General features: G+C 38.8%; 1 protein-coding gene across 10 annotated transcripts in view; it reads left to right on the top strand.

Moving 5' to 3' along the window:
- The window catches only part of mef2c (myocyte enhancer factor 2C), an 84,889-nt gene that overhangs the window by 27,793 nt on the left and 41,500 nt on the right, over window positions 1–15,596 (top strand). For all 10 annotated transcript variants that reach the window (XM_015374439.1, XM_015374438.1, XM_015374435.1 and 7 more), the window contains one exon: window positions 6,798–7,035. In XM_015374439.1, coding sequence (XP_015229925.1) covers window positions 6,982–7,035 — 54 coding nt within the window. In that variant the 5' untranslated portion in view covers window positions 6,798–6,981. The remainder of the gene's footprint in view (window positions 1–6,797; window positions 7,036–15,596) is intronic.

Here is a 15,596-nt window from a genome sequence, read left to right as displayed (position 1 = left end):
TTGAGAGAGACAGGTGAAGACAAACTCCCAATGCACAGAGACACTCATTCTCATAGGCAGCAACATCTGAAATTCAAGCAGAGCTAGAAACACACTGGTTAAAAAAAAAAGACGGAGAATGATCACATAATAAGATGATCCACCACAAACGCTCCACTCTAATCCCCTGATGTACATGTCGCTAATCTCTTTAGCTGCTAACATGTTAAATTAGCTCTAATATCTGCTGAGATTCAGATTCATAAATGCCCACCTACATGTGGGCTACCGCCCAGGTTCAGGTCACACCCCCTCCTCACTCCTTGATTCAAAAAAAGATGCAGACACTAAAGTAGGAAGGGGGTGGAGGAAGTTCAGAGGAGTAACGGTGATAGCCATTTGTCACTCTGCCTATCTCGATCTGACAGATGGGGAGTATGGTGCCACATAGAGGAGTCACTGCCTGTAATGACATTAGAGACACAATGAGACCTAGAACACATTTTTTTCTGATTCTTCCCTTCCTCTCATTTCCACTGTTAAAGTATGTGTCCATCCAACCTTACCAGAGATAAAGCCCCCTGAGTAAGAAATCAAAAGCATAAACACATGAATATACTTGCCAACAAATCCACATGTGTAATAAAAATAGAAAAAGAAGAAATAAAAAAAATGGGACTTCTGTGAAAACAGGAAGTACAACCCTTCAAAAGTCTATACCACCAATAAAAAGGGTTCAACATGTCAAACGAGAATATTAAAATTTGTTGGAATAGAACTTGTCGAGTGTGTACTGAAAGCCAAGTTGTATTCTGTCCTTAAAGGTAATGTAAAAAGTCTCTTATTTAAGGATTTTCCATAAAACCCCTGAAAGGTGTACTCAAAAGATATCATATTAGTATTTGAAATACTCTATGAGAATACTGAGATCCTAATTTTTTTTCCTAGATTGTATGAACCAGTTTCATGGAAACAAAGGAGCAAATTGTTCCAGAAGTACCAGGTATTGAGGTGGAGCTTCTGGGAAAAACATCTCCAATCCTGTGGTGATAAATAACCTTCCCCAATTCTCTATAACATGTTGAATTAGGGTGTAAAAACAGCAGGCTAAGCAAAAATGTGCACAGAGTACATTTTCAATTGTGGGGCACTGGTTTCGTTTTGTTAACATTTTGCTTCACGATTCTCTAAATGCAGAAATTGGTTCTTTAGGGTTTTTTTTATTTTGTTTTTCTTGGAACTAGGGCTCTATAACATTTCTTATTATGCCAACTCTCTTCAATCACAAAGAAATCAGATGTCTGTCAAAATGATGATTGTCTTTTACATGAGACAAACATAGACTTTTTTTTTTTTTTTATTCTCGGTGTCCACATTTTTGAAAGGAGACATCATGCTGCACGTCCTAAATGACACAGTCACATTAACAAGCAGTCTACACAGGTCTATTAGATTGTGAAAAAGCGCCATGCACTGTATATTAGTTTTTGGTGACTAAACACTTGGGAGAGAGGCGACCTAGAATCAAGCCTTGTGGTGCTCTGAGTGTGTATGTTCTCATTGTCCTCTCAGCTTCACTTCTGAGACATGGAGAGAAAATGCTCATTAGATCTATGTGCTGAATATTCTCTCTCTCTTTCTCTGTCTCTCCTATCCTCCCCCAGTCATCTCTCTCTCTGTCTTTCCCTCCGTCTGCTTAACAGATGGGAGGGTCGTGGGCACAGCTCTTCCCCCTCCCACTGGAGATGTAGGGTGCCTGTTCGAAAGATCTGTGTTCATGCTTCTCTCCATTTCCCTTTCTTCACTCAATTTCTCTGTTTTCCTTTCAACACTCTTCTTGCTTTTTTTTGTCACCTCTCCAACTCAAACCCAAAAGACGTTAAACAAACAGAGGAGCAACCATTGTCCTGTTTGCTTGATGCTATTGTGCTCTCTGACCTCAACAACTCTTCTTCAACTGTCTTCCACTGGCCTTTAGAAGTATAGGAATAACCTTAGTCCAAACCCCTCCTTAAGCTTCCTCTGACCGACGAATCTCGTCAAGTAGCTGATATCTTGTACAGAAGTATTAGTAACTTGCACAAAAGTGTTGTAGTTTTTTTTAGAAAGCACGGCAAAAACCTCAACTTCTACATAAAGGAGGAGTGATGTGGATCTCAGCAGGATACTGGCTTGTGGCTTTTCTAGAAAAACTGTTACTAAAGAAACTACCCTTTACTTAAGTCTATGCGTCCATTCTGCCTTTAGTCTGATTCAGACTATGGCTTTTAATGCCAAAAAATTATGTGTGTAAGTTTGCGTGTATTATTACTGCATATCCAGCAGCCAACTGGTCGCACAGACTGTTTGAAATCACTACATTAGGCTCTTAAAGCCGGTTTGCTTGTTAAAAAGCACATCTTTTTCACAAACACTTAAAACCTGAGATGTAGGCACCATTTGCCACCTCTGTGTGTTTTATGAATGGACCAAGATGTCGTTAACGCATGTGAGACACCAAGTGAGGTAGTCATAGCCTCATGTTGGCTGACCTATTTAGTAGTGAACCTTCTCCCTGGCTCAAAAAGCTGATGTAGCGCTGAAGCTGGCTCTGGGATTTAATGTGAAAATATTTTCGAGCCAGAGCAGATTGTTGACAAATACTTCTTAAGGGTAACTCATATTGGACAGGTTTTGCTTAAATACACAGAAACAGATTAAACCACTTGATTGGCTAAGAGTCCATTGAAAGAACATGTTCTATGTCACTGTGTTCCCCCATTACAATAGAACATGTTTGATACTCCTATTCTGTATACAAACTTCAATTATAACTGCTGAGTTCAACTTGATTTTTTGCTTGATTTTTACTCAGCTCATAAAGGTGCTGATCTTTATGGGTTTATGACAGATCTGTCTAGTAAAAGAGGCTACAGAAATGGCAAGAAGGAAGGAAGCACATTGAACTTAAAAGAGTATTTAAAAATATTTTAATTCTCAGTTTTCCATTCTTTCTTTGCTTTTAAATTTCCAAAAATGCTTAAAGTATTAATAGAGGCTTTTAAATTTTAATTCAATGGTTTTTCTAACTTGAATGGTCCACTTTAGGCCAGATTTCTGTGTCAGAGGCTTGCAACACAAAAGATGAGGACCAAATTCCTGTGGAACTTAATTGAGTTCAACAAGCATCACTTGTTTGTTGCAGTTCCCTTTCGGCTTTTTCTTCTTATTTTGGCGTCATAAGGCTATATTAGGCAAAGTGAGTCAGTGGTAGTCTGTTAAGTAAAATGATGCTCCATCCAATAGAAGAGAAGAAGGGAAAGGAGCCCGATGAGGAGGTGGGTGCTCACTTCTTAACCAGAAGCTGTCTGGCTCTCATATGGGACGGGGGCGGGTGTAAGGTAAAGTTGTGGTGGGGGTGGGGGGGCTGTGGCAAGAGAAATCGGGAGCGGGGACAAGTTGTCCTGTTGTGTAGGAGGAGGTAGACGAAGCATACATGAAAAGGCGTAGGGGAAGCTGGCTGAGCCGAGAAATCATCGATACAAGGCTAAGTGGCAGCAGAACCTCACCTCGGGGGATTGCTGGCTGATGCTGAGAGCCAGAATCAGGGATTAAATGTTCAGGACACAGGCTTAATCTCAGTGTTAACGTTACGTAAGGCCTAAGGTGTTACCCCAGCGGGTGTTGACATTGAGAGGTTCAGCTCTGCTTAGTGAGCTGCACGAGGAACAAGAGGGAGGAGGTGGAAGCCAGGAGGCAGGGATCATGGAGGTAATGCCTCCCTTGTTTGGAGTGATGCCCAGGCTGGGTAATGTTGAGTACAAAGACTTGGGAGGGGATGATGCTGTCAGCGTGTGATTGAGGTACGCCGGCTTGATTGATATCCTTGTCTGGCTGTCTTGTGCCAAGCGCCTTAGTGTTGGCTTGTAATCCTAGTTTGTCTGACAACATCCTTTTTTGTTGAGTACCAGAGGGCAGCTCTTTGTTTTCCTGTCTATGGATGGGTGTGTTTGTGCAGAGCAATGCTAAGATGTTTTGGATAGCCTCTTTAGAGCTGCCATAGTGTTATTTAAGATCTTACTGTTATTATTATAATGGTGCAGTCTGATCGTTGTGCTAGCTGCCAAATAAGCATTTCAAATACTTTAACGGGTGGGTGTATTCCAAATCTTTAAAAGTTTTTTTTTTTTTTTTGTCTATCATTTCATTATTCTTTAGACTTCATTGTCTCACGTTTTTTTTCTGTTTTTTTTATATTGTTAAGAAAAGGTTTTCCACACCATTTCATAAAAAAAAAAAAATCTTGGATGAATTACAACAACAAATAAATGTATATCCCTTAATTTGGGTTAGATATCTATTCGGGCAAAAGTGTACTGAATGAATAAATTGAATAGTTTCTTACCATATTGCTTTTTATTGAGCGACTCAATTGTAACAAGGTACAAGTAATGGAGATCAGGCCTTTCCTGGCCGATAACAACTAATTTAGTTGTCCGACCCAACCATTGTAGTTGTGTCAGATAGTTTTTTTTTTTTTTTTGACTAATTATTACACATATAAATGAAAAAGGGTGAGGCAGGTGCATCGATAGATGAGATTATGATAATGGGATTTAAGTAATAATGTCCTTAACAGTCACATCATTTTTATCGAGCAAAGAAAAGTGAATATAAGCACTTGCTTTTAGTTGATTTGTTAATAGACTGAAAATCGGGCAAGTTTTAGTCTTCATGCATTCATGCAATGGAGGAAAAATTGATTTTTTAGTATTAGACCTGCTGATCTCAAAGCAGAGCCAATCATGGGAAAATGGATGTTTCCAAATTCGAAATTATCTGTTGAGCCGTCTTTGTTATAAGCTGAATAATAAGATTGATCTGATTACTTTTTAAACTGTACAAAACGATAGTAGTTTTTATATCAGTGAGCCTGTAATGTGCAACAACAGCTGGAGGTGGGGCAATACTAGAGCCCTTTCTGCTCCATAAAGCTGGGTACTTTGAGACCCTCTTTATTTAAAAACTATTTTAAATGTTAGGACTAGTATAAGTATGAGTTATGAATTTTAGAATGTTACAAAACATAACAGCGCAGTTAATGTTTTTGAATCTGTAACATTTTAAAACCCCAATATACCTTAATACTGAGGTATGAGTATACCTAATACTAACAAATGCATTGACATACCATAATACTGTTATTGGGTCCATTTGCAACTCATCCCATTTATACTGTTGCATTCCTAGCTAAAGTAAAATCCTCATTATAAAGTCCCTTCACAACTGGGCCTTTTCTGTTGCACATTGAAGGATCCACAGCCCTGTCCTGTTGCCAAAGGCCTTGGTCTGTCACCAAGAGTCAAAATATCCCTTGATGTCTCCATTACAAGCTTTCGTTATCAATGTCCTACTCTCTAGCACAAAAAGGTCAAGTGCATAGCAGGGTCCTGCACTACAGCTAACGGGTTTGAATCTTTCTGGTGTATCTTTGGGCAGGCTACCTTATAAGTACATGGATTGGGGTTAAATACATGGATTCAGGAATATATGTTGGGATGTATGCATAAAGAAAGAAGAGAGTGAGGAAAAAGAGCAAGGGTGTTTGAGAAAAGAGAGACAGTGAGTGATAGAGAGAGAGACTGAGACTGACATGTCTTTTGGTGAAGTGGTGTCGTCTTCCACATCAATGTCTGATGCTTGTGCTGCCAGGTGCCGGAAATGTGGTTCAGAAAGGAGAGAAGAGAGAAGAAGGGGAAAGTAGAGAAAAAAAGGCAGGGTAGATGGAAGAATTTTTTTTTTTTATGTGATGGCGCTGACAGCTCCCCTGCATTGCACTGAGCTTAAATAATGGGATGCTCATTTGCATAACGAGGGACGTTATCACCTCTACTGTCAAAAGAAAACACAACAACAGTTCTTCTGCTCCTCCCCGAGATAGATTGGGTTGGCCTACTTTAGTACTCCAGAGAGATGCACTAGAGTTCGGGCTTAGCCAGGCTCATACTAGAGTGCACACACACACATGTACTCATACACACACATGCACATAAATGCACATGGATAGCCGCTCAAAGTTTTTGGAGCATGATCCTCTTTTCCTTGTGGGTGCTTTCTTGAACACAAACCTGCAAGGCTCCACCTGAGAGAGGGTTTCTACACCCTCAGCTGTTCACTGGGAAAAAAAAAAAAAATTACTATTAATCAGGTGGTGTCTGACTTGCAGTTTCTCCAGCTGGATTAAGTGTAAGCTGAAGTTCCGCTCGTTCCTAAAACAATTTTCACAAAAACATTTTTCTGTACCCTTCTTGTGGCTTTGTTTAGCATGAAGATGAGAAAAAACAGGATCTGTTTAAAAATCTGCATCTTATTCTGCAACTCACGTCTGCCTTTTTGGTTATGGGCTCCACATAGAACGGTAAAAGTATGTACCTGGCAAGTTCCTCTGTCAATATACAGTGCTGTTTCAAGGGAAAGAAACAAAACGTGTTTCTCACAGTGGAGGTAATGTTACAGTGTTGGTGATTAGAGCATTTAAGTTAGTGGCACATCCAAAACATTGTCAAAGAATGAGGCGAGATCCTGACAGCGCTGTCTTCTCTCATAGTGGGTGCCTCAGAATAAAAAAATAGCAAAAAAAAAAACTGATTTGCATGATATCGACAGTGAAAAACACAGTGTTTCTCACAACATTGTTGACAGATTCTTTGTCTTTCTTCACTCTCCCTTGTGGCTGCTGTGATGGTACTTTTATATATTTTTTCCCCTCTCACTATTTTGCCATATTTCATTTCATTCAATGCTTATTCCATGCTTGCCCCTCCCTGTCTGTCTTGCAGGTACAGATGCTGGAATCTTTGAGGTGATTGGAACAAATAGAAAGAAGAAAAAAGACAGATAAGAGATAACAGGAGTGCAAGAGTGAAGAGAAAGAGAAGTGAAAAGAAGAGAAAGAGACACAGAGAGAGAAGAGGAAAGCTTTGAGTTATTCAGAAAGAGAAGAAAAAGAAAGAGACGGGGACGATGGGGAGGAAAAAGATTCAGATCACGCGGATTATGGATGAACGCAACAGACAGGTAAGTCCCAAGGGGATGGGAGGATGGATGAGTAGGGGAATGGGGGAGAGAAGGGCTGGAGGAGGGAGAAAGGTATGAGAAACACCCTGCACCCCCAATAGCCCTCAACAATGAAGGTCTTCTGGGAGTCTGGGCAATATGTGAACTGGGGAAAGGAAAGGTGCATCCAGGAAAACTAGTTATTATAGTGCCTTGCAGATGTATTCATATAACTCAAAAAATACCCAAACTAAAAAGTCAATTTTATTAGGATTTCTTGTTTTAGGATATCACAAAAGGGCAGTCAATCAATAAGGGAGATTATGATATAAAATATATTTCCTCAAAATAAATTGAGAGGGTGTTACTGGTTTGCCCAAGAACATAAGTGAACATCTCCATAAAGAAAAAGGAACATACCAGACTGGTCAGGACTGGACTGCAATGTAGAAAGATATGTTAGAGACTGACAAGATGTGTTGCTTTGTTCAGATTCAGAAAAAAAAATCTTGGACCTCTGAAGATATTGGTCCTAGGAGCATTATTCTGTGGGGATGCTTTTCTTCTGAAGGCAGTTGATCAGATTTGATAAGAAGACTGATAACTAAATAAAGGTGAATCCCTTAAAAAAAAAAAACGTTTACAGATCCAGGATACGTGTGAGGGGGGTTAAGGTTCACCTACCAGAGAACAATGGCACTAAACATAAAGTTAAAGTCACAAAAGGATGGTTTAGAGCAAAGCATGTTCACATAGCACAACTTGAGTCCAGAAAAAATCCAAATGACTATCCCTGGCAAAACTTGAACATTTATTTTAATAGATATTTCTTATAATATCAGACTGAGCTTGAGCTACTGTGAAAAAAAAGAAAAAGAAAACAATAAAACTTTGGTCTATAATTGTAAATCTCATAGAGACATATAATTAAATGCTTTTACTTATAGAAGGTTTTTGAGTGGCATTTGATGTATGAGGTTTTACTTTAGTACAATTTAAAATCATTAGTTCACTATCGCTCAGCTGAAGTATCCCTCTACATACCCGGCCTATCACACTACACATTTAAGCTCTCTATGAGTGGAATATTACCAGGAAGAGGGTGTAAACATAAGAGAGTCAGGGTGGAGTTAAATATAAATAAACAGCCAAACAAGTATGGGATAGTTTAGGTGTTACACTAAACTGCGGTAACACTATTTTGTCTTAAGTAGAATCAGTGCTAAGATATGTAGCTTTTAAAATCAGGCAGTTTAAGCTAGACAACAATGTGGTAGTAAACAATTTTTAAACCACATGTGGCATTACTTGAGAGAGATATATTAAATAGAGCTAGAAGTGGACAAAGAATTACTAGAAGACACTAGTCTGTGTCCAATAGCTTCCAGTGGCAGGAAATAGACAGAAACAGAGCTCTCTCAGTGCCCTTGAGGCCCACAATCGATCACTTCCTGTGGCATGGCTGACCACTGACACTTTGTCAGATTCCTGGCAGTCTCAATTGGATCCATACGGTGCAAAGGTAGCCTCTGGATCACAGGTCAAACACATACAGAGACCCATTTCTATTGCTTTTAAGCCTTCTTTATTTTTTGGGTAGATACGGGAATCGCCTGTTGTTTCTGTCCTGATTTTATCAAGCAGTGACCTTAAGGACATAATCACCTTGGGCTGTTTTTTAAGAGTGGTTCACAGAGATTAGTTTCCTCACCTGTATTAGAATATGTTATGTTGTGATTACTGTATTGAAAAATGAACACATTCTCAAAGTACCAAAAGTCTCATAGTGTATTCACAACAGTGTGTCCTTTGGTTGGCCTCCTTGCCCATGAACAAAAGTGGAATTCATTTAAGATTTTATGTGTGGCTTTCTTTCAATTGTACTTTTTGGAGTGAATGACAACTTGTTAAAAAAAAGCCAGATTTTTAACAAACTTTGCCACCACCGAACTGAGTAAAGAGGAGCAAGCACAGCTTCAGAAATGGAGAAAACTCTGATAGAAATCCTGTTCAGCATATTGTGCTGCAAAACCATTATGTCCAAAGCAACTCATTAAGAGTAAGTTTGGCAAAGGTTCTTTTTTTAATCTTGGAATGCTGTCAGTAAATGCAAGCTGCAAGTGGAAGAATCAAGGCTTGATGCAGCATTGTAAAGCAAAATAAGGTATGACTAATAAGTTTGGCTGTTGCTACAAGCCCTCCCACATTGGCTTGTTAAGGCCAGAAGGGAGTATGATTCCTAGTTTGGTCGATCGAGGCCAGTTCAAATTCAACCAAACAATAAAAATACATAAAACCCACAACATCAGTCCATGGCAAATGCTCTAATCATTGAAGGTAATGTATATTGAAATATTGAAAAAATGTTTAAATGACTTATTACCATTATTGGATTTAATTATTTTGAGATATACATTGATATTCCATTTGTGTCCACTCCTTGTCTCGATCCAGTAATATGGTGCAGATCAGGGTTCACTTAAGTGTATTCACCCAGGACAGAAGACCAACAAAAAACGGGGGAAACAAACTCTAGTCCATTTAAAGTTGACCAAAAGTGACTGGTCTTAAATCTCCCTAAGAATTAGCAAGACAAAAATACTTTGCTTCCTTTTGCGATAAAAAAACAACAAAACAATAAAAAAACAAAAGCATATTTATGTTCATAGGTACAAAACACAATATTTGTCGACGATTGACCACCTACGGTTTCACAAGAGAAGAAGGGTATGTTTCTATGAACACCTTTATTTCCATTTAGATTTTTTTAAGATAGCCAAAATCAGCTGTTATCTTTCCACCAATGTTTACCAATGTTTTATCGGTTCTGGGGAGTTTAACAGCCAGTTCCCTGTTGTAAAAAAAATGAGAGCCCCCTCGTTATTTAGAATTCCAACTGTGGAGGTAAAACATATCTAAAGTTGCAGCTATTAATGTTCTGTAAACACATTTATACCTGATTAGATCGGTGGCAGGCAAAGTGCTGCACAACATCTAATGCATAATTTGCTATTTTGGAGGAATAACATTGAGATAAATTTCTGCAGCTTTTAATGCTACAATAATTAGCATTTCAAAAGTTAGAAAATCTCATTGGTTTGCTTAATTGCAAATAATTTGGATTTGACAACATTCCCAGATCCAAAGCTCTATTTGATTTGCCTTCAGAAAAAAATTCAAACAGCCCTAATTCAGTTTACTTGAAACTCATTACAGTATGACATATCTCTATCACAAGACTCATAATAACTTTACAGAATCTATCTTCAGAGAACTGAAATTGTCTCCCTAAGAGGTTACAAAGAAATACATTTCAAGAAAAAAATTGATTACAAATACAATATGTGAAAGCGTTTACCCCTATACCAAAGTCTTTTGTTTCTGAAAGAGACAGGCAGGCGGACCAAGAGACAAAGCAAGAACAAGGAGGAGGTCACTGGAATGTTACATGAGGACTATAACTATCGTGTTGCAGCACCCACTCTGCCTCAGTGTTATCTCAGGCCCTCTCTCTCACCTCCGCCATAGCCTGTGCCTGCAAGCTACACCAAGCTCTCTGACTCCTAAGGATAAGGAGGGAAAGAGGGAGACAGGAAGGACACCTGAGGGGAATCGATGCCTTAGATATCTTGGCTTTATTTACAGGGAGAGAAGGAAGGAGAAAGAAACAGGGCAAAGAGAAAAGGGTTCACAGAAGGGAAAATCAATAATTTGCTGCATTTTTCTTGTCTTGATCTTTCAAGCGATAATAATCACTAATAGTTTTTGTTTTATGAATGTAACAACCCTTCCGGACATGACTTATGTGGAAAGCACCGCTGTCTCATTGAACCTGAAGCCTAAAGAGGTGACATCATGGAGATCATCACAAGACTAAGACAGACACAGAAACCTAAATTTTCGTCTTTTATGGAAAAAAACAGAAGCTTTGCCTTTGCATATTTTCACTTCCTTTTTGAGGAAATGTCCCAAGCCTAAGCCAAATAAACACCAGAGGTCTCGGTATAGGGCTGCGCTCTACCTCACTTTCATGACTTATTTCACTTTTTGTAGTTAAAATCATTACATTACTAAAAGAGATAGATCAGAAATTTGAAGTGAGACTGTTGAAATGTCAAATTAAGTTAATATCTTAAATTTATTAGATACATCTCTTCAAATTAAGTGTCTTCATTTGGTGTAAATGCATATTAGTTGATTCTCAGGGCAGAATCTGAGGGCTGTAGAGGGGCCAAGATCAAAGCAGACTTTCCCCACCCAACCAACTTTCAGCCACTGAAGTGTCATAAATAATAAACCAAACACAATTCTGGAAGGCTTTAGACTGCTGTCAGATTTTCATTGGGTGTTTTTATACAAAGACACTATAATTTTTAATGAGGATATTAACGTACCACTCTAAGAAAATGCAACTACAACTTAAATTAATTTCCTTAATTCTTAACAATTATCTCAATCAAGTTTTCCCAACTTTATTTATTTTGGTTTTCTACTTATTAACTTAGTAAATTAAGTTGGATAAATTTGATTTAATTACTTGTTACTGACTAAAGCAATTCATTTAAGTTTGAGCTGCATTTTCTTTTTAGAATGAGAAATTGTCTTATATGAACTTATTAATGGTTTCTTTTTTTTAAGTCAGGGTTTTGATAAGATCCTATGTTATCATCTTAACTGGAGCAACTATGTCCTCTGTCATCTCAATTCAGTAAAAAATATTGATTAGTTATATAATAATCTTCGATCTAAAAAACATCATGGCAACTTTGAAATCATCCTAAAATGTGTTCTGGACAATTATGAAGCCAGAAGATTTTTTTTTTATTATTATTATTATTGGGAGTGCTTTTATCACCCCAACAAAATTGTACCCTAGGTGCAAAGACTTAACACCCATATCAAAATGCACCACTACTCTAACGATGTTGTTAATTAATCATGCAGAAACTGCTGAAGGAGACAAGGCACCACTGGTGATATTCCTTTGTAAAACACAGACTGAGATTCCAAAAAATTTCAGATCAGAGTAACTAAGAATAAAGTACGGTATGGTTAAAACTGAATTTCATATTTGCTTTTTACATAGCTTTAACTATCCTTTTACTGCACCACTGCTTTTAGTTTGAACAAAACAAAACAGGAAAAGGGTGTTTCCATGCCTTATTTTAAGATTGACAGTCATTTTTTCCTTACACACTCCATAACACCTCTGTCTTTGGAGTGGCACCACTCTGTGGAGCTGTCAGCGCTACCTTGCCACCTACGAAGCAGTGCTGCCTCCCCTTCCCTCCTCTGCTTCTCGCTGTGGCAGGATCACACTGGGCACAGCGCCTGGCTCTCTCTGGGTAGCCACTTTGGACTGCAACCCCCGGGCCCCGAAACACTTCCCCAGAGCGGTGGCAGAAGGGCTAGGCCTCCCTGGCGTTGACTGGCTGCCCTGAGCTCTGGACAGTGAACAGCAGTGTGTGAACTCTGGCTCCAAGCCGCCCAACCACTCATACCCTCTCCCAGCCTGGAGCACATGAAAGAACCCCTGTGTCATAAACTCAGGGGCTGCACACAGAGTGCAGACTCTCTTGATCTGAACGCACAGGCAGGCTCACACTCCTATGGTAGATGAGACAAGTACAGGTGTGGGTGCGCATACACGTTGACGTAGCTGATTATACTATCACATACATAATTTACATGGTACATTTACTGTCTTTGTGTACCCAGAATTCATAAACACATGCTTTCATTCACATGCAAACATTTAAAACACATCTTTCTCTGTCAACCTCATCATGGGGATCAACTAATTTAGTGCAATTGGCTCTAATTAGTGTTACCTCTCCAGTCAGTACACTCAGTGGGCTTAATTTAGGATGACTTGTTTGTTTGAGTTTGAGTGTGTGTGTCTGTGTGTGTGTGTGTGTCTGCTCGTCCTTGTGTGGGACATGTGGTCTCCAAAGGGACCCAGGGGCCAAAGGTTAAACATGGATCAGGTCATCAGCAACAGGAAGTGAGACAACTTGATCTCCCAGCTCCCACAAAATAAGTTGCACAATCATACACACACTTTACAGGGGAGGAAAATTTAAAAAGTGTGTTTGTATGTCCTTCTGCTCTCCCATTACCCCCCCCCTCCTCGCCATGTGAACTAAAGCAGAAAGCCAAAAGAAAGGGACATTTCGTTTCAGGCTGCAAAGCATTCTTCCCTCCCAATCAACAGCGCTGGGGTGAGAAAATGTGTGAGAAAAATTAACAGCAGGAAAATAATGAGGCCCACAGGGTAGCTCCTCACCCCTGAACTCCTCTTCTAATTCCCTGTTTCCCACCTTCCATCATCTCCCTCTCCTACCACAGCACTCCTTCGATGTCATCTGTTTGCCACTACAAGATTTCACCTGAGAGGGGTCCACTCTGATCGCTCCACCTCTTTTTATTTATTTATTTATTTATTTATTTATTTATTTTATTTCATGTTTGTACCTTTAATACCTTTAGCAGGAGATTGTTTCTTTTTAATATGGCTCTCCACCTTGGGTGCCATTGTGTCCAGGGTAGCACAAATTCTTCACATTGCTATTTACACACACAGTGTAAGCACTATAAGACAATAGGGCACGTTGTACATTTGTGATTAAGATAGCGTCGGATATGAGATTCCTATTCGGTGCTAAATTAAATCTGCATTCGCTTAGCTACTTTAAATTCTAAAAGGCCACGATTGGTTAAACACGAATAATTAGGTGCAAAAAAGAGATTTGTTCAAACTCAGAATATGATGTAGAAACCTGAGTTTTATTTTTCAATTCACAAACTAAATATTTTTCTTATTAAACAAACTTAACTTCAGACAAATAATATTACTTCAAGAACATTTAAAAAAAAATATTTAAAACACAGTGTGGATAACAAATTCTTACTTTTCTTCAAAACTGATGTTAAAATCTCAGTTCATGTTCCTCTGGATGAACCCCAAAGGAGGGGTTCATGCAGGCCAGTTTTCATGCTAAAGCTACCACTCTTTATCCACGTCATTCGCTTCTTTTTTAAGAACACAGAGTCAATATTAGGATTTTTATTCAGGACATTTTGAAAACATTCCATCACTTAAAAGATTCCCATGCGTTTTGTACAAGTTTGATTTGAGAAAAACCTGTTCACACTTTGTTTAGAAGCAACCGATTCATCAGATTTTCTTATATTCTTCTATTTCTACTTATTTTTAAATCTTCACACCTTTTACCCCTAGCTTACTAAATGTAGCTTTGCTTAACGAATAAAACAATCAAAATGTAATGCTTGAATATTTGATTTTTCATTTAAACATGTTACCCTAATCTAATTCAAGTATGAAGCTATTTTACCATGCCACGAAGAAGAGGCAGCTGCTCTGAAACTTTATCTACGTAGGACAAATGACGGCAGAGTTATTTCTGTCCTTCCAACCACTAACTTGGGCCCTGAGATGCAACATCCACTTTCTTTAGTTCTTTGCTTCCAGCTACAGTATTTAACATAAACAGGAACATAAACAGGCAAAGCCAACTCACAGCTTCACTAAAGCATAATTGCAGCTTAAAAACTTGAACTTAAGTGCAGTTTATGACCGCTAACTAAAACTGGCTAATTTAGTTATTTGTCATCTTTCTTTGGTTAACAGGTAGCCATTGAGGTAGGCTCTTCTTTTCTTTATTTGATTATGAATCAAAAAGTATTTAAAGACTAGTGCCCACAGTTCATACATACAAAGAAAGCACAGAAGAGGATGATAAGTCTGGCTTTGAAGAGAAAAGGGAGCATAGAATATATTAGAGGTGGGACAAAGCCTCTTTTGTCATTATGCCTCTCTTAACAGCTTCTTTGGCTGTGATGCGGAGTTCAGGCCAAGGTCTCCGACTACTCTTATTCCTTTTGCGTAAGCCCCTGTCTTCCTGCTCCTCTGCGACAATAGGATAAGTGTTTGTCTTGAGACAAATTCTTCATAGGTGACTGACATCTGTGTGTGTGTGTGTGTGTAGGTGTGAATATGTGTGTGTGTTTCTGTCTTCATGTGGCCCTGTTTGGTTTATTAACCAGACGTTTTGGGGTGCCTGTCTATCCACTCCTCCTCTTCCTTCACCTCCTCCTCCCCCAGGGAAGAAGGCAGGAGGTGGGAAGCAGAAGCGAAGCCATTGTGAAGGGGAAGCCACTGGCCTCTTCCTGTTATGAGAGGAAATGCATACAAATGTGCTTCCTGTGCATCCACCCCCACTTTTTTTTTTCTCTCTCTCCCTCCTTGTCCCTCCTGTCTTTTCTCAGCCTTTTGTGGCACATAATCAGATTTTATCCCTCATTTTATATGTGTTCCTATGTTCTGCTTAAGTGTTTTCCTAAAGAAAATGATTAAACAAAAATTAAATAAAAAACAGGTCAGCAAGGTAAAACATAGCAGATTTGATCAAAATATATTAATAGATTTGTTGTTGTCATTTCTGTTCTTATAATATCTCTTCTATGAAAGTATAGAGGAAAAAAAATGCAAGAATCATTTGTATGGGAGAAATATGACAACAGTTAAGGTAACTTGCTTTTTGTGTGTGTGTGAATGAATT

This window comes from Cyprinodon variegatus, unplaced genomic scaffold (assembly GCF_000732505.1).
Source record: "Cyprinodon variegatus isolate N-32 unplaced genomic scaffold, C_variegatus-1.0 Scaffold103, whole genome shotgun sequence".
In the NCBI taxonomy this organism is placed as follows: domain Eukaryota; kingdom Metazoa; phylum Chordata; class Actinopteri; order Cyprinodontiformes; family Cyprinodontidae; genus Cyprinodon; species Cyprinodon variegatus.
Note: the sequence above shows the minus strand (reverse complement) of the source record. Positions and strands in the feature narration are given on the sequence as shown.